The 27,202-nt window shown below is 56.1% G+C and overlaps 3 protein-coding genes across 3 annotated transcripts in view; 1 reads left to right on the forward strand and 2 right to left on the reverse strand.

The window, feature by feature from the left end:
- Positions 1 to 5,862, forward strand: part of C8H11orf49 (chromosome 8 C11orf49 homolog) — a 189,595-nt gene extending 183,733 nt beyond the window's left edge. The window contains 6 exon segments of the mRNA XM_032640346.1: positions 1,904 to 2,099; positions 2,772 to 2,863; positions 2,866 to 2,880; positions 5,218 to 5,281; positions 5,541 to 5,602; positions 5,605 to 5,862. Of these exon segments, the coding sequence (XP_032496237.1) occupies positions 1,904 to 2,099; positions 2,772 to 2,863; positions 2,866 to 2,880; positions 5,218 to 5,281; positions 5,541 to 5,602; positions 5,605 to 5,714 (539 nt within the window). The 3' untranslated portion in view covers positions 5,715 to 5,862.
- Positions 5,863 to 7,592: 1,730 nt separating this feature from the next.
- Positions 7,593 to 18,555, reverse strand: ARFGAP2 (ADP ribosylation factor GTPase activating protein 2). The gene is given in 20 exon segments (XM_032640347.1): positions 7,593 to 8,831; positions 9,302 to 9,420; positions 9,519 to 9,612; positions 9,771 to 9,895; positions 10,795 to 10,846; positions 10,848 to 10,897; positions 10,900 to 10,928; positions 11,008 to 11,136; positions 13,548 to 13,563; positions 13,566 to 13,662; positions 13,664 to 13,679; positions 13,781 to 13,917; positions 14,344 to 14,396; positions 15,442 to 15,498; positions 15,788 to 15,869; positions 16,682 to 16,762; positions 16,847 to 16,978; positions 17,498 to 17,570; positions 18,090 to 18,208; positions 18,387 to 18,555. Coding segments are annotated over 20 exon segments (1,554 nt in total). The 5' UTR covers positions 18,459 to 18,555; the 3' UTR covers positions 7,593 to 8,810.
- Positions 18,556 to 19,178: 623 nt separating this feature from the next.
- Positions 19,179 to 27,143, reverse strand: PACSIN3 (protein kinase C and casein kinase substrate in neurons 3). Its single transcript, XM_032641833.1, is given in 15 exon segments — positions 19,179 to 19,682; positions 19,684 to 19,711; positions 20,108 to 20,160; positions 20,162 to 20,231; positions 20,650 to 20,720; positions 20,723 to 20,773; positions 20,776 to 20,790; positions 20,965 to 21,003; positions 21,005 to 21,086; positions 21,228 to 21,403; positions 21,995 to 22,150; positions 22,265 to 22,500; positions 23,256 to 23,412; positions 23,570 to 23,659; positions 26,934 to 27,143. Coding segments are annotated over 14 exon segments (1,275 nt in total). The 5' UTR covers positions 23,624 to 23,659; positions 26,934 to 27,143; the 3' UTR covers positions 19,179 to 19,595.
- Positions 27,144 to 27,202: the final 59 nt, after the last annotated feature.

Below are 27,202 nucleotides of genomic sequence, written 5' to 3' on the forward strand. Positions count from 1 at the left end.
TTCCATCGGTGTGCCCGGCGCGTGCACTTCTCCCCTCCTCCCTCCGTGGTGTGCTTCACAGCCGGTCACCCACCAGCAGGATGTCTAGTTCTTGCTGGTGGTCACAAGATTCAGTCTGCAGAGCCGACTCCCTCAGCCTCCTCAAGACATAGGAAACGGCAGTGCTTCCAGCCAGCAGCGCAGCACATCAGTTTAAGTGATAATGACAGTAACAACGATACACACTATTGGGACAACACCCGATAAATTCACTATCGAAAACTTACTGTGTGCCAGTGCCAGGCATAGCACTAAGCACCTTAACCCTTACAGCAGCCCTGAGAGGTAGGTCCTTTAAGAGAGAAGCTGCCAGAGGTCAAGCTGCCAGAGACACCGCGCTTATGGGGCTGGAGCCCAGACCTGCAGAGGGCCCACTCCACAGCCGGTGCGCTCAGCCTCTCTGCTGTGTCACTGCGATCGGGGGTCTCTCCCTGGGCCCTGACTCAGATGTGTGAGCACACATTTTCCACCCACACAGCTTTCAATAAGCGCACGCCAGTCCTCTCTCACACTCCCACCCTGCTCCCCAGTGCTCACCAGCTGTGCCCTTAAATACCTTCTGGGCTCAGGTGGAATAAAAATAGATGAATGAACGCCAGTGCCCAGCAGCTCACACACAGCAACATCAAATGGAATGTTGGATTTAGAAACTGCTGGCTATGTCCATAAACAAACTTGTTTAAAACAGGCTATTCCAGTAAACAGAAGGCTGTCCTTGGAGCCTGGACGGGGCCTTCCTGCCCCCAGGTGGCCCCAGCCAGCCCTGGCCTCCCTCAGGCGCCACATTCTGTTTTCCTGATGGCGGCCCAAGGGCCTGGTCAGGCAGGGGCTGGAGCCTGGGGTCTCGCCACCTGCTCTTAGCAGCTCCAGGTGTCTATTTCCCATTTCTCTGAAGTTTCTTGGGCCCTAGAGAAGGAACAGCCACGTGTGAAGATCCTCTTCCCTTGGCTGTCTGTCGGGGCTCTCCTCACAGCAGTCCCAGGATGGGGCAGCAGCGGGGAGATGGGCCATAAGTCTCTGCTTACCTACGAGGGCTCAGCTACTAACATTTGAAAACGAATTCAAATGTTTAATAAATGAGCAGCTTGCAAGCTTTCTCTCCCACACTGGTATTCCAACCTGCTTTCTTGAGTCAGAGAGGCATATGGCTCACAAGATGGGCTTACCAGCAGGACTGTGCACACGTTCACCGTTCAGAATTTTTTTTTTTTTTTTGCGGTACGCGGGCCTCTCACTGTTGCGGCCTCTCCCGTTGTGGAGCACAGGCTCCGGACGCGCAGGCTCAGCGGCCATGGCTCACGGGCCCAGCCGCTCCACGGCATGTGGGATCTTCCCGGACCAGGGCACGAACCCGTGTCCCCTGCATCGGCAGGCGGACTCTCAACCACTGCGCCACCAGGGAAGCCCCTTTCAAAAATTTTCAGAAATATTTATAGCATTTTCTATGTGCCGGGCACAGTGCTAGGTGCTGGGACAGGAAGGCTGACAAGGCATGATCCAGGCCTTTATGCAAGATCTTCCATTCCAGCAAGGAGACAGAGTGAACAAGTAGTTACACAGAAAACCCCTCACTGGATAAGCACTACAGAGGAGTACAGGGTGCATGAAAGGATGTAACAGGGGGTCTCACCTGGTCTAGGAACAACTGCCAGAGGAGGGGACATTTGAGCTGAAACACATATTAGTGTCATCTCTCATGAGTGTAGTGGTCACATGAGGCCAAGGGCCCCTGCTCCCAGGACACTGTGCACTGAGGACTGAGGCTGCTGTGGAGCTGAGCTAACACACAGAGAAAGGAGGGCACTGTGAGGGGACCAAGTGTGTCGTCCCCGCCTGACCTGTGCCCCTCTACTCCTGTACCCAGAATTCCTGGAGAGCGTGGCTGCCATCTATCAGGACCTGCTGTCAGGCAAGAACCCCAATACGGTGATTGTGCCGACGTCATCCAGTGGGCAGCACCGCCAGCGGCCTACCTCGGGCGAGGCCAGCATGCTGGAGGGCGTGGAGGCGCCACTGTTCTACCAGTGCCTGGAGAACTTGTGTGACCGGCACAAGTACAGGTGAGCAATGGGCACGCAGACCCCACCTCAGCCCCAGGATTGCAGGCTCCTGGCCCAGAACAGATCTCCAGCAGGCTGTTCTGACTGGCCCAGGGCTTTTAGGCCCTTGATGGCCATAGTATAAATTAGAACAGTGCCATTTGCCCCCAGTCCAGGCTGTTGACCGAAAGTCTTCCCAGGTGGCTCACAGGAAGGATTGCTTTCACCTGGGCAAGAGCAGCTGTAGATGACCAACTTGGGCCCCTTCTCCTTGCCAGGAGATAGATTGGTCTTGACTTTTTAGAGAGAAGGAAAAAAATATTCACTGTGCGAGGAATTCACCCTACAGAAAGGGAGGGTTAAGCTGTCCTGTGTAGCACAAAAATCCCCTTGGGGACAGAGCAGCCAGTTTGGTCTCCTCCAAGAGGAGGCCTTGCCCAGCGCCATTTCCCCATTCCCCCACTCCCACCCCTGCCAGTGAAGCACCAGTTAGTGAACATGCCAGCCTTTCTGTTCACAGTCAAGGCCTTGCTTCTGGAGATCTGCTATACTCCCCAGGGTCTTAGGGCTCCCAGGGTAGGCAGATCCCTCGGTCTTGGCTTTGGGCATCCCCCTAAGCCTGAAGGTTTGGATGAAAAGATGGCACTCAGACTCACTAGTCTTTGAATTTGGCATCTGTATTCTCCCTTCTAGCTGCCCACCCCCAGCACTCGTCAAAGAGGTCCTAAGCAACGTTCAGAGACTGACCTTCTATGGATTCCTCGTGGCCCTCTCAAAGCATCATGGATCAACCAAGCCCTAGGTAAGCCAGAGCTAGCTGTGGCCCAGCCTCTTCCTGCCCCTACAGTGTAAAGCCACATAGGAGCTGGCCCGTGTTGGTGGACAGAATCCCAAGGGGGAGGCAGCTTCACCATGTCTGCCTTGACTTCTCAGGGCCAGACTCTGAGGCCTAGGGAGCCAGAACATGCATAACACAAGATGTGCCCTCTGAGGCCTCTCACCCTCCTGTGGCAAGGGAGAGCCTTCCCCGCCCGAGGTCCTGCCCCAACATGAAGCAGCCTCTCCATGGCAGAGGCGTGCCCAGCCCCTCCCATGGAATCCTCGTTTCTGCCTTGGGGAGTGGCCTGCAGGTTGGGCAGACACAGGCCTATTTGTATCAGAGGCACCTGAATCCCATTTGTAAACAGGGCAAAGGTGTGTCTGGGGAGACCTTTTTCCCATCTGGAAAAAAAATCTTATTAGTCTGAAAGGGAGTGGAAAAAAAGGGGGCGGGGGGGCGGAGAGAGGCCCGCACTGGCCCAGTTTTTCCTGTCCATCGTTTTATTCTCACTGGTTGGCCTTCCCACCCACCCTCCTCTTCCCCCCTCCACACCTGCTGCCCTCCCAGGGGAGGGGCCACCAGGCTGTCATCGCCACAGAGCTTGAGAGGGGTTCTTATTATTAGTCTCTCTCCTCAAGAGATATCCAGGTGTGCTTGAGATCCCAGGTTCCTAAGTCTCAAAAGAAGACTTTTGCCAGTTGCGGGAATGGGGTCAAGAGAAGGAAATTGAACATTCGTTAAATGCCAGCCACAGCAGCCCAAGTGCTGGGCTAGATGCTTTAGATCTTACAGGACAGAGAGCCTGCTAGGGGTGGCCTGGGGGCACGGGAGCACAAACCTCAGCAGGACTGGACTGAGGGTCCACTCAGGCACAGTGCACGGGTATGGGGCCCCCTCAGCTGAATGAGGTTGGTAGCCAAGGTCACCAACTGGAGGAGGAATACAAATGTGGCAAATAGGAGTCAGCAATAAGGGGGCAGGGAGTGGGGAATTGGCTTAGGTTTTCTTTTACACTCCTAGGTAACTGACCCTCCCTTCCTGTCCACAAGTCAGCCACTAGGAAGAAAAAGGAAAAGCTAAGTAGCATCTGGGTCACAGCGTAGACTAACGTCATGCCTTCACTTTTTCTGGGTCCTTTAAGAAGGACAGTCATTCATTTAAGTTCCTTTACAGAGCACTAACGTCAGGCAAGTGGGAGATGGAAAAGAAGTGTATGGTCTCTACCCTCACCTGCATCTCCAGTGTATGAAATAGAGACCTGAGGTCCCCAGGTGCAGCCAGTTGCGGAGGGGTTGTCCTGTTCCCTTAGTCCTCCTCAAGGCACGCCCCCCCCCCCCCACTCACAGACACAAAACAACAAGAGGGTTCCATCGGACCATAGTTTAAACACCACTTAGAACAAAAGGGGCCAGGAGGCGTCATCTGAAAAAGTCAGGAATTGAACTAGAGCCAGACGGATAATTTTCAGTTTGAGGCTTTCTAGAGACTAGCACTGTTAGAAGCCACATCTCGCTTCTGACCACCAGTGAAGCTCTTTTCTCTGACAATTTGCTGTTAAGAAAATCTATCTGCAGACTTCAGCTTTACCTTCCCTCCCACTGTTAACTGCTCCAAAGAGCATCCTAGACCCTCTCCTCTCACCTTTCCCCAGTATCCAAAAATTACTTCCCTTGGTTTATAGCTGAGGAAACCAGCTCAAAGAGATTTGTGGCAGAGAAGGGACAAGCTCCCCTCCCGGCGGCTTCTGGCCACGCAGAGGAGAGTTTGATCTGATCCTGACCCCGCCTTCTCTTCTCACCCTGGGACCCTCCCTGGAGAGGCTGAGGCAGCGTTTTTGACCATTCTGTCTCCAAAGTGGGGTCACTCTGATTTAGAGGCACAAAACTAGATAACTTATGGTCTTTTGGGGCCTGGGCTGTATCCTGTGTCTCTGGCTCCTTTTCAGCTCAGTAAACTGGGCCTCAGGAAAGGACCAAACCCTCAGTACCTGCTCACAAACCCACCATCTAGTCTTGGAAGGAGATCGTCCTGTTTGTGCAATGACCTTGAGGTTTGGGGATGTCTCGTAGCTATGACTGGGGAGGGTAGGCAGTGGGCTTCACTAAATTTTTCCAGCAGTACCTAGGACTTACTGCCCCCCTAGCAGACCTCTTAAACTTCTGTTCCCCAAAGCTTTTAGATCAGCTCTCCCAGGGTTGGCAGAATAGGCAGACATGAAGGTGAGGGGCACATAGGCATCCTGCTGGGCACGGGGCTGTGTGTACTGCAGCCCGGGTGAAGGATCCTCAGATTAAGTTCTGTGCCCCAATTATTTCCTAGGAGCTTTGCCTGACAAAGGGGACCTGATGCACGACCCAGCTCTGGATGAGGAACTAGAACGGCTGTAAGTGTCAGGTGGGAAGATGCTGCCCCCTTGTGGGGACAAAACCTCAGTCAGACACGGTAATGCCCCGTCATGGGTCACACAGCACTTGTCCATCGGTTGGGGAGGGGTTTGGGGGCCAGCAGAGGCCTGAGGGATCCTCTCTGAGTCCTTTGGGAATACAGCCCATGGTTTCATCCACATGCAAGAGTGAGTGCGGAGGTCCTGGTCTCCGGACGGGAGGCACCTCGCTGCCCTCTGGGCTTCTTCCCTTCTTCAGGCTGGCGCAGATCCCAGGCCTGGTCAACTCGGTCACTGCCGGTCCAGAGGCCAGCTGCCTGCCTGCCGGACCCCTCCCCGGGTTGGCTCCCCCTGGAGACCCCTGCATCACGCCCGCAAAGTGGATGCAGAGAGCGACGGCTCCACCGAAGAAACAGATGAGTCCGAGACTTGAGGAGTCTGAAGGGTCCTGTCTACAAGGCCCAGTACCCAGCTCCCCGCCCCCCCCTCCCCTCCAGCCCTTGGGACTCCCGGCCACCTCCTCTCCCACCCCCCGTGTCACGCTGCCCTCTGCGGGTGAAAAGGCCAATAACGGCCCCAGCCCAGAGACCCGCCAGAGGGTTCTTATGATCAGCCAAGCTAAGCAGTGACCCTAGCAAGTTAACAGCCTATTCTCCTGGCTCTGTCAGCCTTTCCTCGGGCCCCCCAAGCTGACAGCAGATTGAGCTGAGGCCACCAGTAAGGTGACTTGGCTTTAGCCTTTTTGCTGACGGTCCCCATTCTCCTCACAGCAACTCCAGGAAGAGGGAGACCGTGCACAACCATGCAGGACCTTTGCATGGTAAAGGGTGACACCCAGTGATGCAAGTATTAGGAGGATATAGCCACGGTGGCCTTCTGCTGGAGGAATAGCCACTAGCATAAGTATGGAGAAGGGTGGGTGAAAAGACAAATTTCACCTTCAAACACTGCTTCGTCTCCTCTGTGTCTAACAGTTAAATATGTGAAATGAATAAAGTCCCTTGTGTCTGGTAAGTGGTGAGTCCAAAGCCACTAGACTGAGGGGGTGAAGGGAAGGGGCAAGTTTGAGTTTTTGGTGCCAAGTTCCAGCTTTTTTCTGGCAGGACTGGGAAGTGGGGGCCAGAGGACCACTCAAGCCTGGAGAACTGCCTCAGATAATGGCAAAGAGGGCTTACCTCCTGCACGTCCTCAGCCTTTCATGGGAAAGGTGCCTCACAGCTGGAATGGGCCTTCAGGGAAACAAGCTCAGATGGTTCAAGGCCAGGTTCCCGTAACTTTAGAGACTCTAGCCGCGAAGGGTAAGCGTTGCAGAGCCTCTCAACCAGAGTTTCATTAAGCATTTTCCAAGTACCTGCTCGGGGTTAGGCCAGTGGGGATGCAGCTATGAACAAGACAGGCCGAGGAGTACCAGCTTCCAGCCAAGGCTGGAAGGTAAGGCAGGTGGTCTTCAACTTCCCTGAATTGGGCAGGGGTCCTTGAATTGGGCAGTTAACACCACCTAGGGACCCAGAGCAGGCTGCTTCCTCTGAAGCCACTGGGCACACACATTTTCCTGGGCTCCTCCCTGCCCAGACCAGCACCCCTGGATAGTTAAGTTACAGGGACTGGCTCCCAAAGCTCTGCAGCCCCGGGCCAGGACTGGAAGTTCCAAGCCATGTGGTGAGGACTCAGGACCAGTGATCTCCAGCCTCCAGCTGATTGAGAGCAGTTCAAATATCCTGACATGCATCAGTCACCTGGGGAGCTTGCTTACAACGCAAATGACCAAGCTCCAGCACAGAAACCTCCATTATGAACACTCCAGGTTCCAAAGCTCCAAGATCCCCAGTTTGGAAATCACTGGCTTAGAGCCCCCATGGCTCCCTCCACCCATCTCCCAGAGCCCCTATAGGGGAAAACGGGTGCCAGGCCACACACACACACCCTTTTTTTTTTTTTAAACTCCACTGAGACCCCCCCCCCCCCAAACCAAGCCTACCGCTGGGATGAGGTGTACGATGCTGAAGTCGCTCGCCTGCCTGCAGCTGTATGGCTCAGTGGGTGAGTTAAAGGGCCAAGTAATACCAGCTCTGTCCTCTGTGTGCCACGGGGTGGTAAGGTCAAGGCTGCACCGGACCTCACAGCAGCACAGGGCCAAGGAGCCGGGGGCCTTTGGCTTTCAGAGAAGGGACAAGCTGGAGGCCCCGGAGAGAGCGCCCTCAGCTTCAGCACCGACGCCCTACCCGTATTGGTGGGAGCCCAGAGAGTGAGGCGAGGGGCTTGCACTGGGCAGGGAGGCAGGATCCAGAGAGGACACTACTTCACTCAGACCAACAGAGGCCTAGGGCCCCGTCGGGGCTTTATTTGACACCACTTAGTTTCAATACAAACAGTCCAGAAAGAAAGTCACATCCCTTTGGGTGAGGGGGTGGTGGGAACAGTGGTCTGTGTTGCTCGGAACCTCAACCCTCAACCACGGGGTGGGGCGGGCCCAGGCTGCCAGCACGGCAGGGGACGATGGCACCAAGGATGAGTGTGTGGCCCAGAGGGGTGAGACCTGCAGCTCTGTAGGCGCCTCAAGCGCTCAGTGGTGGGGTGCTGTCCAGGCCCCAAGACCCAGATGATGAGGAGGAAGAAAGCTGAGCCCCAGGAGCCTGCTTCTGTCCCTCACGTCCTCTGCTTTCTTGGCCAGCTTTACACTCACAGCATCCAGAGCAGAGCACAGGGCACATGAGACCCACCATGGCCACCAAGCAAAAGAAGAAGGGACAGAGTCTCGGGAGGGGACAGAGGGTCCTGTGGTCCACAATGGATGGTATGGGAGGACTCTGAGACACCCAGGAGGAGAAGTAATCCTCCAAGTGATCACTGTAAAAAGGGGCAGTGAGACAGGAGAAGATCACTCGGGCCTCCAGTCTGACCCCAAATGAAACCTTTAGGTACCAGGTAAAGTTTCTAGCCCTCAGTAAGGCCCACACGAAGGTCCTTCCCCTCCCCTGCCCTTTCCTGGTGCCCAGAAGAGACCACTGGAGCAGCAACAGCAGCAGCCTAGTCCAGAGCCTCCCTCCCCTGGGGGCTGATCTACAGCAGAACTCTTTCCAGACCTCCCTGCTGGTTCCAGAGGACAGGGGCCAAACCCCCAGACAATCTGGAAGGATCCTAGAGCCAGCAAAAAAGCCTTATACTTTTTACTTTCCCTACTCGGGGAAGGCCTGGACCCAGGATAAGCCATCCTGAGGGAACTCTCCCCCCTCACTCCCAGTGTGGCAGGACAAGTGAGCAGCAGCTTTGGGGGCAGGACTGGATTAACAATAATCTAGCACACAGGGGTGGGAGTGTGAGAAGAGGATAAAGGGCGCAATCTCCAGACAGAGGTCAGGGGCTGATACTGCCCATCCCTCACCCGAGATCCTCAAAGGCCACCCACTCACACACCACAGGTATAAAATAACAATGCCTCCCCAGCTTCCACAGGGCAAGCATCCCAGGCCTAGGAATCAAGAGGTTTTTGCTGCTGTCAACACCATGTGTCTGAGCCATGGAGCCTGGATCAGTAGGAACCATAGCGATCCTGGGGATGGGGAAAGAAAAAACAAAGTCAGGGTATCACCTGCATCAGCTTTCCAGCATGCACACCCTCCCCCAACACACCCCTCGGGACTGGGGTACTGGCAGGCGGGGGAATCAGGCACCAATCTCATCCTGGCAGAGACTGTTTTCTATTTTACTGTGACCCAGGAAAGGGGTTGTGGCCAGACCCCAAGGGGGAAGCCCTGCCTGATCTCACAGAAGCTGGAGAGGGAGGGAAACAGTACAGATGACAGGAGTGGGGGAAAATCACTGCAGACATGGCATCGTCTTAGGGAGAGGCCCAGGCCTGGTACCAAGCTCAAAGGAAGGAAGCTGCCCTTCAGGAAAAGAAAATGCTCTCTCGGGCTGAGGGCTACCGTGCAGCTACGGTTGGATCTGGTGGAGAAGGCCAACTTCCAAGCATTACCCTTTGGTCTCCTCCCACCCCAGGTCAAGCAGTCCCAGCCTCACCTGCAAAGAATTCATCACACCATTGGCCAGCACGGCCATCTTCCCAGCCACAGACTTGACACCCTGCTTAAACTGGGCAATGTCAGCTGTGGGCAGCACGTTCCCCAGAGACACACTACCTGTCAAAGCAAGGGAAAGGGTGACCCAGAGCCCAGCAGGAAGCCCTTCCCAGTCCAGGGGGCCCCAGCTCTGCTCGCAGGCTTCGCTTGGGGCCTACCTGCTCCATGAGCACCGTCCATGTCCCCAAAGAGGTCCGAAGAGCTGATGGCGCTGCTGCCTGAGAGCCGCTGTAGCCGGGACCTGGCTTCATGCTGCGGTGAAGAAAAGGCAAGGCCTCAGGACCTCTGGGCCGATGACCCAAGAACTCATCCAGGCCCAGCCACCCTGGTGCCAAAGTCCAAAACAGTAGGGAAGAAACTCTGCTTCTACCTGCTGCTCCAGGCTCAGGTAAGCAGACAACTCTACTTACCTCAGTATCCACTTCCCGCCCAAAGAACATGTCAGATGAGATGGCTTTGGCTCCTGCAAATTTCTGTCGTGCTTCACTCGACTCAAGGCCTGAGCTCCGGCTTTCCACTTCCCTCCGGTTTGTGACTCTGAGGGGTGCATGTGGGACAACAGCTCTGACTCTTCCCATTGCTACCAGGCAATGGTATCCCTATAGCATTACTATCCCATTCCTACCGGAGGCCAAAAAAAGCACCAGTGGCCTTCTGGGGATGCTCACCATGGCCCCATCTGGACTACGGCTCTGGGAACCCAGGGGCCCTCTCTTCTCCACACTGAAGCCAAGCACAGAGAGCTTATGTTCCTCCACTAGGTAGCATGGAAATAGGGTTTGGAGGGGCCAACGCTTCTGCCCCAAACCACTAGGATGATCAAATGTCTCAGTCTGCCTGGATTTATACCTACTCTCCTGGCGTAATTCATAGTATTACCCCCCCTTTTACTCTCAAAAGCATGCCGGTGTGGCTGAAAAGGTGTTACGGTCACTCCCACCTAGCACTGACACAGACACTGAGCTAGGTGTTTCATAAGTTTCATTACATTTAATCCTTATGGCAACTCTGAAGTCATTAGTTATGTCCCCATTTTACAAATGGATTATCTGCAGATTATTTATCAGTTAAGGACTACCCCGATTAACATGGAATATGCTTTTAAAAAATTACTAGATGAAGGCCAGAGACACAAAATCAGGCTCCTCCTGCCAGAGAAATGGACCTCAAGCACAAGAGGCTACAAGGCTTCCTGCAATGGCAGAGCACAGCTCAAACCAAAGCCTGATTCCTACACTCTCTAATCTGGTAGCCACTAGCCACATGTGGCTATTCAAATTTATTCAAATTAAATTAAAAACTCAGTTCCTCAATTAACCCTAGACACTTTTTAAGGACTCGCTAGCCACATACTTGGTGGCTACCACACCACACAGTAGCACTGCCAGCATCACAGAGCATCCTACTGGATAGCGCTGACCTAGAGCACTCCACCTTTCTGAAATGGGCGGACGCTTGAGACAGTCACTTCTGGCTCCTTCTCCTCCAATCCCGTCCATACCCCAGGCAGCATCTGTATCCCAGCGGGAACCAAACTCTCCCCCAAGGAAAAGGGGTTGTCCTTGTACCTGGGGAGACAGTACAGTGGCTCAGAGAAGCTTGATGAGAAACATGGTAGCCCAGTCTGCACCCCAACAATAGCCTTACTTTGGGGGTCCAGAGGCGAAAGTACCAACATCGTCAAACAAGTCCAGCTGTGAGCGGGAGGATTTTGCACTCACTGGGGTTTCCTGTTCGATCACCTGCATCTCAGACAGCACCGAGTGGGAGACGGAACTGTGGAGAAAAGCAGGAGGGAGCATCAGTGTCACTGCACAAGAGAAGATGCTCAGGGCTTCCCTGGTGACGCACTGGTTAAGAATCTGCCTGCCAAGGCAGGGGACACAGATTCAAGCCCTGGTCCCGGAAGATCCCACATGCCATGGAGCGACTAAGCCCGTGCACCACAACTACTGAGCCTGCACTCTAGAGCCCATGAGCCACAACTACCGAAGCCCCGTGCGACTACAGCCCACACAACTAGAGCCTGTGCTCCGCAACAAGAGGAAGCCACCACGATGAGAAGCCCACACCACAATGAAGAGAAGCCCCCTGCTCGGTGCAACTACAGAAAGCCCGAGCGCAGCAACGAAGACACAACGCAGCCAAAAATAAATAACTTTATTAAAAAAAAAAGAAGAAGAGAAGATGCCCAGCTGCTGGCAGAAACCTGGGTTTCTCCTTCACTGAGCACCACCCAGAACCTTCTTCCCCCTGACTGTGCCCAGGGCTGGGCAAGACCCAGCAGGAAGTGCTAGCAACTGTGTAAACTGGAGAGCACTCCTCACCTGTCAATACATCAGCTTTGTTTTCTCAAAGTAGGGTTTCCCTGACAAATGACTGTTTGGCCTGTTTTAATTTTAACGATAATGTGCACCAAATAATCGTGCTTTCTGTCCTCAACTTGCTGCACCATGAGCCACATCCTTCACCAAGATAGAACACATAAACAAAAAAAGATGAAATGCCCCAGAACCAGGGACGTGAGTCTAATGGCATCAAAGGGTGAGTTCTTAATTATCCCATCCATTTTTTTTTTTTTTTTTAAAGAAGAAAGCATTTCAAAATAGAGTCTGGCCTTACGCACTAAAACCTGGATCTGCTATTTGGTTTCCCAATGAGAAGAGGCATTGAATTTGGCAGCCAGTACCAACTCGTGATGCCTCTCTTCCCTCCTGTGTTAAGCTCCACAGAGGCTTTTAAGGATTAATTTTCATTTAAATAAATTCATTAAAAAATATCTACTGCTTTTGGTTGGCAGAACTCCAAGAATGAATATTTTGCAATAGGGTTTCACTAAGGTGGGCTGGTTCAAATGATTCTACTGCAGTACAAGAAAGAAAAAGAAAGTTTTAAATATACCCTTTAATCCAGTCATTCCTGTGAACAAAACAGGGAAGAGGAAAGTCCTTTTGGGATAAAATTTTGTCTCCCTGGTTAGCTGTGGGTTACACTATTAGCACACAGACTAAAAGGGAATAACTTAAATCCAGCTGGCCATGTCCTGAAAGATTAAGTAGAAATACCCAGCTGTATCTTCTTCCAGAGAAGTAGAGCATAATGGCTACAATACTAAATGTGAAATCAAACAGTTCTATGTTCAAAATCTAGTTGTAAGAATTACTAGATTTTGGGGCTTTAGGCAAACTGCTTAATTGCTCTGAGTCTCAATTTTCTCATTTGTAAAAAGGGAAAACAATACCTCCTGTATAACACTGCTGTATTTAAGTAAATAAGGCCATTGGCGAAGCTCACGCCCCCTGGAAAGGAGCAGACACCACTTAGCACAAGCTCACTGTAGCCAGGATTGCTCACCCTGGCGCTGCCAGATATTCCAATTTTTAAGAGAGATAAAAAATCTAGTATTCCTGAAATCTCTAGATGCTAACTCTTATTGTGAAGCAAGCAAAATGCATAAGAGAACTGGTCAGCAGCCCTTGTTCTTATTTTTTTTTTTTTGAGAAAACCACAGCAACATAAACCCAGTGGTCCTGAAACAGGAAGGGTACCACCCAACCAAAGGGCATTTAAATGTCTGGGGTTATTTCTGGGTGTTATGGCATCTGGTAACACTAATGGCATTTAGTGGACAGGTATTAGGAATGCTGAAAGCCCCTGCGATTCTTGGGAAGCTCTTGAGAAAACTGTCCTGCCATTCAAAGCGCCATTAGCACCCTTTATAAGAACATCACCCTAGGGACTTCCCTGGTGGTCCAGTGGTTAAGACTCCCGCGCTCCCAACGCAGGGGGCCCAGGTTTAATCCCTGGTCAGGAAACTAAATCCCGCATGCCGCAACTTAGAGCCCGCATGCCACAACTAAAGATCCCGCATGCTGCAACTAAGACCGGGTGCGGCCAAATAATAAATAAATATCAAAAAAAAAGAAAAAAGAAATACCACCCTAGTCTCTTGGACATACCGAAAGAGCACCTGATCCTGTGTTTCATCTGTTTCAACAATACTTTAGCGAGCATGTACCTACTATGTGCCAAGCACTATACTAAGGGGCTTGAAGACAATAAGCAAAGTCCTCTATTCAGCCTTGGAGGAAGACTAAGCCTAGAACCCCAAATTGCCGGGAAGAACCTTCAATGGTTCCCAGGGGAACAATGGCATTTCCCTGCCACACCCCAAAGCTGAGCCTCACCTTCGGGACACCGTCCCATGCCCAACCTCTCTGCCTGCTCTCGCTTCTTCCCTTCCAGATTCTGTAGCTTCTTCTCCTCCTTCTTACGGTCAATCTGAAGCTCCTGGTAGGCCAGGACGCATGGAGGCGACCCTTAGAGGGAACAAACGTGTCAGAGGCCGGCACCAATCCTGACCTGTCCCGCCTGCCCACCCAACCCCATACAAGCTGGGGCCCCTCTGGCAAACACTCACATGGACTCCTCGGCCTGCTTCTTGGCATCAGCCACCTGCTGCTCACGGAGCTTCTCTGCCACCTGGCCTGCCGCTCAATCTCGCCTGAAACTCTGGCTGCTCACCTTCTGGGCCCCTAGGCCTTTCTTGGCACCCAGCTGGGAGAATTATGTGATGAGAGCTTTGCCAACCACAACGCATGGAAACACCCGCAAGAAAAGGGTTCCTTCTTAAAGTTTAGTGTAAAAAGCAGGAGCCCCGTCAGCATGGTGGAGAGGGAGAACAGTGCTTCTGCTGGAGCTGAGCATAGCGTGGCCCGCACAACCCCAGCAGAGGCCTGGGGGCCGGAGGACACGGCTAACGCTACAGGCCCAGGATGTGCCAAGCACTTATGTGCACAGTCTCACTGACTCCTCCCAGGAGCCCCTTAGAGACAAGCATCTTGACAGCCCCTCACAGATCAGGTGCAGAGAAGCTAAGCACCTTTCCAGTCACACAGCCAGTAAGTGGTCAGGGCAAAGGGGGAACCCAGGCGTCTGACTCCAGCTCCTAACCACTCTGCCATACTGCCTCTCCCCACCTACCCCTTTCTTAGCTGCTGCTGGCTTCTTCTTGCCAATGAGGGAGGTTTTCAGTTCTGTGTGAGGAAGAGGGTGGGGCGTGAGCAGAGACAAAGGGAGGTCAGAGGCAGCAGCTCAGTCCACATCATGCAGCTTTCTGGCAAGAGCTTCTACAAAAAACAGCTTCAGGCAGGGGAAGGCAAAGCTGCCACCACCAGCTCCAACCAATGGTGTCAGGGCGTCCAAGCCAAAAACAGACGAGGTTAGAGAGGTTACTGATTCCCAGCCGATGGACCTAAGAACCTAGACCTGAAGCACCAGAGACAAAGTCCCTGACCCAACACGAAGACCGCCAGGCAGGGGCAGCACCAAACACCAGCCTCAGCTCCTAGAGCAGAGGAAGTGGGCACGCAAGGGGCTCCCCAAGAAGCTGCTGGTTACCTCTGGCAGGAAGAGCCCCTTTAGGTGACAGATACATGGACTCTGGAGAAAAACAGACTTGTGGCTAACAGGGGGTCCGACCTCAGAGCCTCCATATAGCTCCCAAGCCCAGAGGCCTCTACAGAGCCTCACTCCGGACCAGGCCATGCCAGGCTTCCCATGGGGTCAGACTGACGGTCATTCTGCTGGCTTCCTGCCCCAATGCCCAAAGGTCGACAAAACAAACCAGGGCAGCAAATGGACTGTTCACCCTGAACTAAGTCTGAAGGACATCAAGAAAAGAGTAGAAAAGAGCCAAAAGGCCAGGGACTGGCCGAGAAAGGACAATGTTGCCTCCAGCCATTAGCAGCTCAGAGTTGTCCCCTTTCTCGTGAAATAGACCAGACAGGCCAATCCTGCCTCGGCCCCCAGGGTTAGGTGTCCAGCCTCACGCTGGCCAGCCCCAGCCCCACCCCCAGAGGCAAACCCCAGGCCTGGGACACCGGCCGCCAAGGGCCTGCTCTCAAGTCCTTGTGGTCGATGTTGCAGCCACAACTTCAATCCCAAGCCCCACTCCAGAGAGATCAGATGCTCAGTCTCCTGGGACCTCAGTCCACATGACCAGGCAGCAGCAGATCTGAAAAGAACCCCCGAGGCCGGCCCTCTCCCAGGCACCCCACACCTGCCACCTGGTATACTGACCCAGAGAAGCTTTGGGTGAGGTGCCAAGCAGCTCCATGTTGGGGCCGTGCTCCGGCTCTGTGGATGCAATGATGGGAATCAGGTGGAAGACTCAAAACCTCCTATGACCTCCCCTTAAGGGAAGTGATGCGGTAAAGTAGGGGCACCGACTTTCCTCAGCTTTCTGAGGCCACCAAAATAGAGAAAGAATGCCCACCACCTCCTCCGAGGGACTTAAGTGAATCCCAGCCCACCCAGAGATAGTAGGAGACCCCTCACTCCCATTACCTTGGCCAGGTGTCCCATTCCTAGCCCCAAGTCCTTTGCCAGGACCAAGGCACATAGTTGGAATCTGGGCTAAACTCACGTGCCAGGCCACTGCTCTCTGCAGATGGGGGTGGCTGCTGGGTCTCTGATGGGTCCGTGGCTGGTGCATTCCAGGCAGGGGGCTGAAAAGCCAGATGACAGAAGCCTTGATGAGCCATTCCTGCTGGCAAAGAGTGCCAAATACCTTGTGGGTACAAGGCCCTACTCCAAGCCCATGAGGAAAGAATACTGGAGGTTAGCAATCAAAATTATAGTTGCTTTCACTATGGAAGAAAGCAGCACAAAACTAGCAGCCACCTCCATCCCTTCACTGTTTACTTAGAGCCAGAACCCATTCCCTTAATTTAATAATTACATCGGGCACTCACCATGTGCCACGTACAAGTCTAAGGGCTTTTTACATGTAAATATGTTTTATTATCACAACAAGCCTATGAGGAAGATACGTTCTCCATCTTAGAGACTGAGGTTAGGTGTCTTAGCCACCACACTAGAAAGACTAAGTAGAGGAGCAGGGATTCAAACAGAGTCTGACTTCAGCACCCAGTGGGTGGGTAGAGGGGAAACCTCCTCCCAGGGGTAGGTTGCTTGGGAGGGAATCCCTTCATTGTCCCCAGCCACAGTGCCTTTATCATAGGGGAAGAATCCAGGAAAAGTTATTTGGGGTTCCTGATACCTCGAGCCTTTAAGAAGCTTCTCGTCCTCCCTACCACCCCAGCTTATAGGGGTGTGTTCCTAAGGAGGGCCTCATTGCACCCCTACTCATGGGAAGAGGAAACACCTGGGTCTATCCAGCAGTGGGCCCCAAACATTCCCCTTATGAGGTATCACACCAAGGCGAATGGAATCCATGCCCATGACTGTGGGCCTTGGCCTCAGTAAGTAAACCACCTGTCAGGAACAACTGTGGGAAACATTCCTTGTGCGCACTCACTTGAGTGTGTTCCGAGAAGAAATCAGAGTCCTTCTTCTCTGGCGAGTGACTGGGAGCACTACTCATATTGTCTATCCAAAGCTAGAAAGAAGACACAACTGAAACACAGGACTCTGAATATTCCCAGTTACCCCATGACCCCAGCCCGGGAGAACAGGCACTTACATCAGTGCCATGCCTAGCCAGGGCCACACTCCCCAGCTGCCGGATCTTTTCCCGGTACATCTGGGCAGCTCGGCTATTATATTTGGTGTTGGCATCACTGGCTGTGCATCCATGTTGGCGGAAGAAGGCTGTCTGGTGAGCAAAGAAGAGAGGAGAACGTGCTACAGGTGGTTCTCCCCAGAGCAAAACAGACACCTCCTTCTAACAGTTCGGTTATTACTTTTACAGGACAGTATGCTCTACTGACACCAGCAGTTTTTCATAAAGTTCCTCAGAACCTCCTACAAAAAACGCAGCCTCCCATCCTCTACGATGAATGACTGAAGCCCAGACCTCACTCAGCTCTGCCTGAGGACAGCATGCTGTACCCACTCTGCCCTTCCTTCATCCAGGCCCACGAGACCCAGACAACTGTGGAGGCCCCAAGCCCTTGGCCTCTCCCCCAAGAACGTCTGTCCAGTTTAGTTCGAATCCAAAGCCCCTTGGAAAAGAACAACGACCCATCTCCAAGTGTAGAGAATAGTGTACAGTGTTGCCATAGACCAGAGAATCCTCTGAACAGAGAAACTGAGAGGGCCTCCAAGAAGTCACTGTGAAGTCAGTACCCAGGCAGAAGAACGGGGGCAGGAGGATGGTGAAGAGGAGCTTTACCGCATTGGCATTCCCGCCGACCTGCATACACCTCAGCTGGAACCAGTTCCAGTTGGAATCCAACTCTGTGGACCTGTGTGCAAGGGCCGTGTGTCACCTACCAGCAGGTTCCAGGAGACGCTTCCCTGGCAGACCCACACCTGTCATTTGGCCTCGGGCTGCAGTAGGCACCCAGGAGACATTTATCAGCCACCTCCCTGTTTCCTCCACTCTACCCTGTCCAGGAAAGCTTTGCTCTTTATTCATCTAGTCCAAAAGGTACTAATTATTTTCCAGATGCGAAAGGAGGTCGAAGCTTGGACTCGGCCTTTGCCTTAAGGCCAGCCACAGTCTCGCTCCAGCGCATCAGCAACAAGAACAACGCAGATAACTTTTCCCTGAAACTAACGCTTGGAGTGTCGAGTTTGACCACCAGGAAATAACGGAGTTTTGACCCAGACGCGGAAACGAACCGCCTGTGTAACAAGGGGCCCACACTGGCGGCTGCCTCCCGTGAGAAGCTGGCGAACACCAAACCCAGGGCGCTCCAAGTCCAGGCAGCCACTCTCCCCTGCTGAGCACCCAGTCCCGACCGACGGCGAGGAGACCCCACCTGATGAAGCTGAGATGGACGCCCAGGGAGCGATGCACCCCGGAACAGTCAATGCACAAGAACACACCGTACGTGATGCTGGCCCAACTCGGATTCTTGGCGCCACAGTCGAAGCAGGCCTGGGTGGAGAAGGAGATGAGCGAACGGTCAGGGGCCCCGAGTCGAGGCCGGGCGTTGACACCCCAGGAAAACAGCCCCGCGCCGGCCCCTCTCCCTCCCTCAGAACCCAGGGGAGCCGGGAGAGTCCCTCTCGGCCGGCGCCGGGCGCCGGGCGCCGCGCGCCTCCCTCTCACGCACCTTGTTGGTCGGAATTGCGCGAAGCCTCTTAAAAAGGGTCTGGATCTCTGTCTTGCTCGGCTCGGCCGCCATTTTCTCTCCGTCCCAGACACCAGCGCGATCGACGGGTCCCGTCAAGGGCCAATCCGCGGCCGCGAAGGCGGCACAGTTGGGTGGGCCTCAACGGGGGCCGGCCCGCCGAGGGGTGGAGTGATTTGTCCCGATATGGACCAATGGGCGGCTGGCGGAGCTGGCGCCGAGACGTCAGCGTCCCGGGCCCCACGAGGTCGCCCGAATCCGCGCCGCGCCGCGCCGCGCCGCGCCGGGGCCAATCCGCAGCCGGGGCGGGGCGACGGCCGGCCCACAGGCCCAAACCTCGCCGCAGAGCCGCCCGCAAGCCCCGACACCCCCAGAAGGTGGAGCCACCTCACAGAAGCGTGGACTGCGAGGCCCGGCACCCGGCCTTAGCCAGTTGCCTAACGGTGAGTAATGATTAACAGTCCTACCAAGCAGTCGTAGTCCCGCCGGCCTGGACGGGAAGATAAACTGGCTGGGCTCCCACCTGGCTCAGAACTCAGCACCCAGCCTCCACCAAGCCTGGATGGCTCACACCAACTCTGATCTCGAGTCCCTTCCACCCCAGGTTAGGGTCCCGAAGGCCCAGAACAGGTACCAGGCTGGCAGACCTTCGCCCAACCCCCGCCCCCCCCAATATACTCCAGGCCCACGACCCCCTCAGTGCCTCTTTCCAGATGCCCTCGGCAGCCTGGCAAGGGTGGAATAGCGAAAAAGATGCATACAAGCCTGTTTTGTTTTTTCTTCCAAGTTTAATACACACTAGAACAAGCCACAAAAGAGTGCTGCTAGCCCAGAACTACACTCACCCCAGGCCAACCCCAGGAACCCCAAAACACAGAGATCAGGAACTGCATCCACAGCTCCTGGGGAGACTGGAGGACTCTTGGGGAGGCCCAGGCACCCCTGGGCCCTTCTGTCACCTCCTGACCTCCCCATCTTCCCCTCAGCCTAGACTCAGTTGGCCATTCCCTACCAGTCCCTTCTTAGACACAGGCCCCTCCCGTTCCCTGGGTCCCAGGACTTCCTCCCTCCTCAAGGGACAGAGGGGCAGCAGGGGCAGGATGGTTCAAGGCCCTCAGGTCCCGCTGTCCAGACAAGCTGGGCTCTGACCCAGGGTGGAGAAACGTTGCAGAAGGGCTGCCCAGGGCCAGGTCAGGCCCCCACACACTCCACATAGTTGGCCGGGTACAGGCCAATCCTGCCACTCTGCAGCTGGCCCTGACACCAGCCCTGCTCATCCCTCCTCGCTCATCTTCAGCAGCTCCTCCCTGCGAGAAGGGGGATTGGTCACTGGCAATTGTCCTGGCCCAGCCCCATTCCTGCAATTGGGTCCAAGGACTGAGGGGGAGGGGGTAGTCGGAGAGCCCAGCTAGAAGAGACCTGGCTCAGACAGAGGAGGTCAAAGTCAGCCACTCCACCCCAACCCTGAATGCAGCAGTCAGGGCCGCAGCTGATGACTTTGAGAGGCAAATGAGGACTCCAAGCAGACACTCTGACTCCTGGGGGCTGGACCCAGAGCAGCCTTAAGAGTCGGAGAACTGGCCCTTGATAATGTGGATGTCTGGCTTCCCTTTTCCACAATCCTGCTCAGGCTAGTAAAGGGGCAGGGAAAAGGGGTGGAGGGGCTGAAGTCTGGAAAGGATCAAGAAAGGAGTTCAGGGTACCTGCTCGGAAGCTCAGCTCATTCAGCTTCCTGGCCCGCGTAGTCATAGAGTGCCACGCACCCGGACCCCAGTAGCAACCTTCCGGGGGTTCTCCTCATCTGACCACTCCTCATCCTGCCCGCCGCTAGAGAGGGAAGGACAAAGGGCAGTCTCAGGCACAAGGAACATGAGCGAGAGAGCCTAGGACTCAGGGCAAGGGCTCACCTCTGGAGGTTCCTCCTGGAGGAACCCAGGGAGAGGCAGGTGGGGAAAAGCTTCAAGATTCCTAGCCTGACTCTGCCAGAATGCCTGCACGCTCAGGCACACTTCTGCCATACAGAGATGACATGAGCAGCAGATGAGAGGGAATGTGGGAAACGCCTGGCAAATCTAAACCACCATAAAAACTGGCATCATTACAACTCATAAGTATGTCCTAAGGTGCCTGGCACCGATTTTCAGCCCATTCAGGTGTGACGGGAATGAGGGAAGAGACAGAGGAAGGAGGGCAGAGCGGGGGGCAGAGCTGCTTCCTTCCCACAAGCCCGAATCCTGGCTCTCACCCTGGGGACCCCAAGGCACTGGGTGGGGATGCAGCGCCATCTCTTGTGGGTACGATGCTGGTCAGAGTAACACCTCGTCAGGGCTCCGGCCACCCTTCTCCTTCCGGCTGATTGTCCTCTGTGTGTGTCCCAGGACCACTCCTGTGGGGGCAGTGTTCAGGGTCAGGCGGGGGCTGCAGGCTCTGGTGGCCGCCAGGACCACCCAGACCACCTTGACCTCCTTCGTCCCAAGCCCCAGCCTCCCTCCTGAGGTCCAGGCTGAGCCCAGTGGGAGCCCACCCCACCTCCCAGCACCAGCCTGCCTGGAACACGTACCTCAAACTGGGGCCAGTTCATGGCCATGCCCGGCCCATGGGGTGCTGCGCCACCACCGCAGATCCTCCGTGTCGCTGGCTGCCTCGATGCCCTGATGCAGGTCTCGGTGGAGTTCGTGGAACCTGTGCCCCAGGCACAACCCTCAGGCTGGGAAGCCCTGCGCCTCTGCACACCCCCAATCTCATTCAGCCCAGCCAGAGCCCAGGGGAGATGGAGGAGACCCGGCATCACCCAGATCTCCATGCCCACCCTGCAGGCCGTACCTCTCACTGCTGGAGAGGTCGAGGTGCTGGTGTAAGGTGAGCAGCATATCCTTGAAGAAGAGAAGCCGCTGGCGCTCGGCAGCCTGGCAGGTCTCGAAGGCCTGCTCCATGTCCTCCATGTAGCGTGGGGTGTAACGATGCAGCTCCGCCAGTGTCTGCTCATACTGGGTTTTCATCTGGGTGGGAGAGGAGGGGGTCTGGTGAGGACAAGACCTTGTATTGCTAGTATTTACTGAGCACCTCCTGTGGGCTAGACTGTGGGCTAGGCACCAGGGTCCCAAAACCTGGCCCCTGCCCTTGAGGAACCCCAGGAGCCTAACAAGGGAGGTGGCATTCAGGCACAGCAGCTTTAAGAGTCTGGTGGAGAGTGAGATGAGGTCAACCTATGGGGAGCAGTGGGAGAAATCAGAAAAGGCTTCCCGGAGGAGGTGGAAACTGAGCAGCACCTCAGAGGACAGGGAGGAGCTCGATGTGCAGAGCTGGAGGAAGGGCGCTCTGGCAGGGTAGACAACGTGAGAACTTGTCCCAGGTGGGACACTGTGAAAGGAAAGGAGCTGGGAAGTTCTCCACAACTGCGAAGATTATCCCAGTGCCCGAAACCACACCATTTCTCTCCTGAGTAAAGCATCACCTTTCTCAGGTTCCTCCCTTAACTGATAATCTGGAGAGAAGGTGGCAGGTGAGGATGAGAGCAATACAACTGCTGGGGACTGGAAAAGGCACTCAGGAAGCCCTGACCTGGGCCAGCCCAGTCCCTCAGCCAGTACCTTCTCGGACTCCTTGGAGCAGCGTTCCACCCGCTCCTGCAGCTTCCGCAGCTGCTCCTGGGAGACAGCGCTGTCCGCCTTCGCGTGGCTCTCCCGAGTCTGGGCTGTCTTCTCCTCCTTCCGGGCCGCATGGTAGCTCTTCTTGGAAGCCTCGACCTGGCACACACACAGGGACCAGTTTGGACCCTGTATGCCACGCTTCGGCCCCCTCTAGCCCCAGGCCAACCCAGGAAGGTGTGTGCCTCTGCTGCCCATCCCGCCCAGGCTCACCTCCTTCAGCCTCTTTAGCCAGGGCTTCTGGGCCTTGCGGAAGCCGTCCTCGGCAGCCCGGCTCTCGCGGAAGCCGCCCAGCACAGGCCGGTGGAAGGCCCCCCGCTGCCAGGCACGCACCCGCTCGCTGTCCTGGCCCTGCAGCTTCTCCCGCACCTCCAGGTGCAGGGCGCTCAGCCGCTCGGCCGCAGTGAAGAAGGCATGCCAGGCCTTCTCCAGCGTGCCATACTGAGGGCCTGCAGGGAGGGAAGGGGCTTGGGCTGGGCCGGGGATGCCACTTGCAATGAGCCCACCCCCTCTCGTCGGGTGCTGCTCTGGGTGCCAGACGTGGAGCAGAAATGCAAAGATAACAACAAATAATGTCAGCTGCTGCTTACTGAATACCTAATCTGTACCTGGACATACGAGATCTCACTGGATCCTTGTCTCATCCACCATTGTGAAGACAGTGTCACAAACAACATGGAACCAGCAAAAAGGCAGCCCAGAGAAGTGAAAGTAATTGCCCAAAGCATTACAGGTACAATTGGAGCTGAAATTCAAACCCAGGACTGTGGTATAATCCACTATATTCTATTGCCTCAGAGGGAAGAACTAGTGTCCGTCCCCAAGGAAGGCAACTTGTTTGGATGGAAAGATCTCAAGCTCCTGAGTCAGAAGGTCTGGGCTCAAGCTTTAGTTCTTCTTAGCTGTGTGACTTCAGGCAAGTCACTTAGCCTCTCTGAACTGCCACATTCTCCTCTGGAAAATGGGTAGAAGAAGACCATCTCCATTATAGGGTTGTTAGAAATATCAAAATGACTCATGACAGTACTTTGGGAACTCTAAGAGCACAGCTATAAGAATAACCAGTAAGATCGTCTCGCTTTAAAGGGAAGGCAGACATGGAAGCCTTGAACTTTTCCACGAGAGGTGCAAAAAGAAGCTGCCTTGCCTGGTCGCCCCACCCTCGGCAGCCTTCTTCTCCCAGTAGGCCCGAGCACAGGCTCACCCTTCTCCACGGAGCCCCTCCACTTGCGGGCCCATTCGGCCAGCTGCTGGGCATAGGCCTTCTCGATGCGGGCACGCTCCTGGAAGCAGCTGACCAGGTCCCCACACAGCCGATGCCCATCCTCCACCCGCTGCACCGTCCGCCTGTAGTTGCCAGCCTGGGGAGGATACGAGAAGGATAGTGTCACCATGGAGAAGCCCCCGGCAGGGGCCGGGGCTGACAGCTAGGCTCCTCCCTTGGACAGATGACTGGGCCCAGAGAGGGGTGAGCATTTCCGTGCCGCCCCCAAACCTGGGACCCAGCTAGCTGCTCACCTCCCAGAAGCTGCCCTCTAGGGCCTCCCCTCCAGCATCTTCCTCTGGAGCCATGGTGTCCCCGCAGCACGGAATGGTGGCGGATTAGAGCTGCAGAGGGCAGAGGGGTAAGCAGGGAAGCCAGACGCACACTCTTGGGGATAGGAAAAGACCCTCTCCTATCCCTGGCTTTTGCCCCCCACTGCCGTCCCCGCTACCCAAGGAACTGTTAAGAGCCAGGACTTAGCAGGCAGGGGTCTGGATGTCCCCAGGAGGGCCCAGGGTGGGGGCAAAGATGGTAGTTTCAAAGGTCCTCCTCTCGCCCTGGTTTGCCCTCGCCACCACCTCACTCCATGTACCTGGGGCCTAGAGCTCACTTCAGGGACCTGGGTGTCCAACTCTCAAGCTGCCACTGTGATTCTGCCTTGGAAGCTAACAAGAGCAAAGCAGGGGGTGAGGGTGGAGCTGACAGTGTCCAGGGCGGTGCCCAGCTCCCCCAATATAGCAACTGCTGTCAGAAGCGCCAGATTCCAACCAGGAGAATGCCAGTCGGGTCACATGGTCCAGCTGGGGATTACATGGCCGGCGGGGGTGGGTAGTGGGCAGAGAGCCTCTCACTGCCCCAACCGCAGATGAGACAAGAGGACGCCTGCCCAAGCCAGGGCTCTGTGGCCTCTCCTTGAACAAGGCGACCCTTTACCAGACCAGGCCAGGTCAGAGGGTGCCCAGCCACACTGCAGTAGCTCCCCGTGCTGGGAAGAGCAGACTGGGAACCAAGAGGCCTGAGTCTTATCTTGGCCATGAAGCTCGAACAAGTGCATTTAGACTGTCCTCTCCTAAGGGGCTTCAGCTCCCTCCTAAGATGGAAATTCCACCTCCTGGTCTGCTTCCGTGCCACGACTGGTACAAGACTCAAACCAGGCAATGAACAAGAAACGTGAGGGGCCCGACAGTCACGAGGGACACACATCCCGCTCCACAGCATCCACCATGAGGTCCCAAAGGGCTCCGTGGATAATGAGTAACTCAGCCCCACCCTCAGAAAGCCCAGAGTATGGGGCGGCACGGGGTGTCAGACAGGTGATCAGCCAGTTATGACAGTGTGCTCCAGAACTGCGGAGGAGGACAAGGCAGATTCCAACCCCAGAGCCACCAGCCCCAGGGGCTAGAGGACACAGTGGCATGCGGCCACTCCCCTCCTGTCTCTGGGCAGGGTCTCAGCTGTCCCCAGCATCTATTCAAGCCCCTAGAAGGAAATCACTTCCTCCTCTGAGCAAGCCCAAGGGACACCGCCAGACCCAGGAGGACAGTGTGCTTGTTGCTCCCAAAGCAGGGCTCTATCACAGTACTCCCCAAACTGATAAATCTCTCCCCATCCTTCAAAACTCGGAGTGAGGCACCTTCTCCAGCCCCCCGTCCATTCCTCCATCCCCATCTCCCACCCGTCTATATCCCATTGGGTTGTGACTACAGGACAGGATCTGTCCCCAGTCACTGGCAGAGACTTCCTGAGGGTCCAGTTTGTGTTTCTGCAGGCACTGGAGTGAGTTAGTAGCTGAATGAGAAAACAAATGACATCCACCTGAAGACCAGGAAACCCACTGGCTATAGCAGCTTTGAGAAAGCATGGCCTGAGTGGGCTTCCACCACTCAGCTAACAGGAGGGAGAGCTCAGGCCTACAGTGGAGGTGCCTGGGCCCAGAGCAGGAGAGGAGCAGAGCAGCTGGCCCCACCAGGGTCCTCAGCACTTCCCCTTGCTTCCTCTTGAGTCTGTCCCACTTACCCAGAAAGGACTTGCCAACCAGATGGAGAGAAACCCAGCTGCAGCTGTAAATCCCAGGGCCTCAGAACTGTCCCAGTCAGGCATCCAGGGGCCTGGGCCCCCTGCCTGCTCCAGCCTCTGTGCTCCTGGCTCCCGGGAGAGCTGCCCCCCACCCGTTCCCTCTCTCTGGCCCCAGAACAGAGCAAGCTGTGTGTGCTGGGCTGGCACTGCTCCCTTCAGCCTCCCAGAGCAAACACAAGCCCAAGCCCCAGGCACAGCCAGGCCCCACTGCCCCACGGGACCTAGCAGCAGGGGTGGGCCTTGTGCCTTGGCCCCTGCGGAGAAGGGCCAGCACCCTGTGCCTCCTGACCCCAGCAGAGACCCAGATTGGTCCCCACAACACGCTCCACCACTTCTGAGCACGGAAGCGCTCAGAAAGCAGATAATGAACCTTCCCAGCCCATGGAGCCAGCACCTACTGGGCTGGGACAAGTCCTCTGGGGCTTGGCAGGGTCTTCTCACAGCTTGCTAAGCCAAGGTAGGGAGTCTTGGAGTTCAGGGAAGAACCCACTCCCTTACCTGAGGCGGGTATGTACCCCCAACCAGACCAGCCCCCACCCTTTCCAGAAGCCCGGGGCATGCCCCTGGGAGGGAGCACTGCTGCCCTGGCCTGCCCATCCTCTGTCCTGAGGCACAGGCTTGGCCTCAGGACCTCTTCTCCCAGCCGCCCCTCCCGATCCGCCCGCAGCCCGAGGATTTGAAGGCACAGAAGGGGCCGGTCGACTGGTCCAGAGAGGGGTACTTAGGCAACAGCGACTGGAACCAGAAGCCAGAGAGGCCCGGGAGGCTGGGGGAGGGGGTGGCGCGGGGAAAGAAGAGGAGGCAGGGCCAGGGAGGGGCATAACAAAGGGGCGCTTTTGGAAACCCGACCTGCCGCCTGAGGTGCCTGCTCCCTGATGACGCGCTCCAAAGCCGGAGCGCTCACACCAGACCTCGGAGGCCAGGGGCTGCCGTCTCTAACCTCAACCCTTAAGGACGGCTCCCTTCGACCTGGCCCTCTTGCGGGCCCGGCGCTGCACGACCCGGAGCCCATGGAGCCCACGCGGAGCGGCCGGGCCAGGCCTAGCCATGGAGACTCTAGCTAGGACTTCTTGGGCAAACTTGTTGAACTTGGTCTCGGCGGGGGTGGGGCCAGCCGGTCATCGCTGAGGGGAGGGGGCGCACCCTGCCTTGGCCGGCGCCGCCTCGAACTCCAGATGGTTGCCCGGGGCTGCGGCCCCAGGAATTGGGGCTCTTTGCTAAGGGCGAGGGGTCCTGGGGAGTAAGGCCCCTACTGGGGTCCCAGGGCGGATTAGGGCCTTTTAGGGGCCCCAGGAGATGGTGTGGCCCGCCAGCCCCGACGCCCCCGTCTCCCCGGCAGGTCCCCGCCGGGGGCGCGGCGCCGCAGATAATAGACCCCTTCGGCTCGGCGGCAGCTTTTGCTGTCCTCCCGCAGAGCGCGGTGGCCGGGGGCTCGGGGAGGGAGTCACTGCCATTGCAAACTTCAGGAGCCGGAGGAGGAGAGGGCGTGCTCGAGCCGCGGCTCCCGCCGCCGCCTCCCCGCCCCGCCCGGGCAGCACTCACCGCGTCCTCCCTGGGCGCCTCGGCGGGTGGGGGTCCGGCCACGCTCCGGCCCAAGTCCTGCCGCTCCCGGGCCGGGGCCGCCGCCTCCCGGTGCGCGCCGGGCCCTCCCCCGGGAAGCCCAGCCCCCGGCCCCGCCCTCTCCTCGCTGCTGCGGCCGCAACCCCACCGGCCAGCGGCCGGGGCAGGGGCTGCCGGCATAGCAGCGAACGGCGCTTCCCGGGGCGCGGGCCGTGGGGTCTCGGCTCCCGCCTGAGAAGCGCCAGGGCCGA

Source organism: Phocoena sinus, chromosome 8, assembly GCF_008692025.1.
Source record: "Phocoena sinus isolate mPhoSin1 chromosome 8, mPhoSin1.pri, whole genome shotgun sequence".
Taxonomy (NCBI): Eukaryota; Metazoa; Chordata; class Mammalia; order Artiodactyla; family Phocoenidae; genus Phocoena; species Phocoena sinus.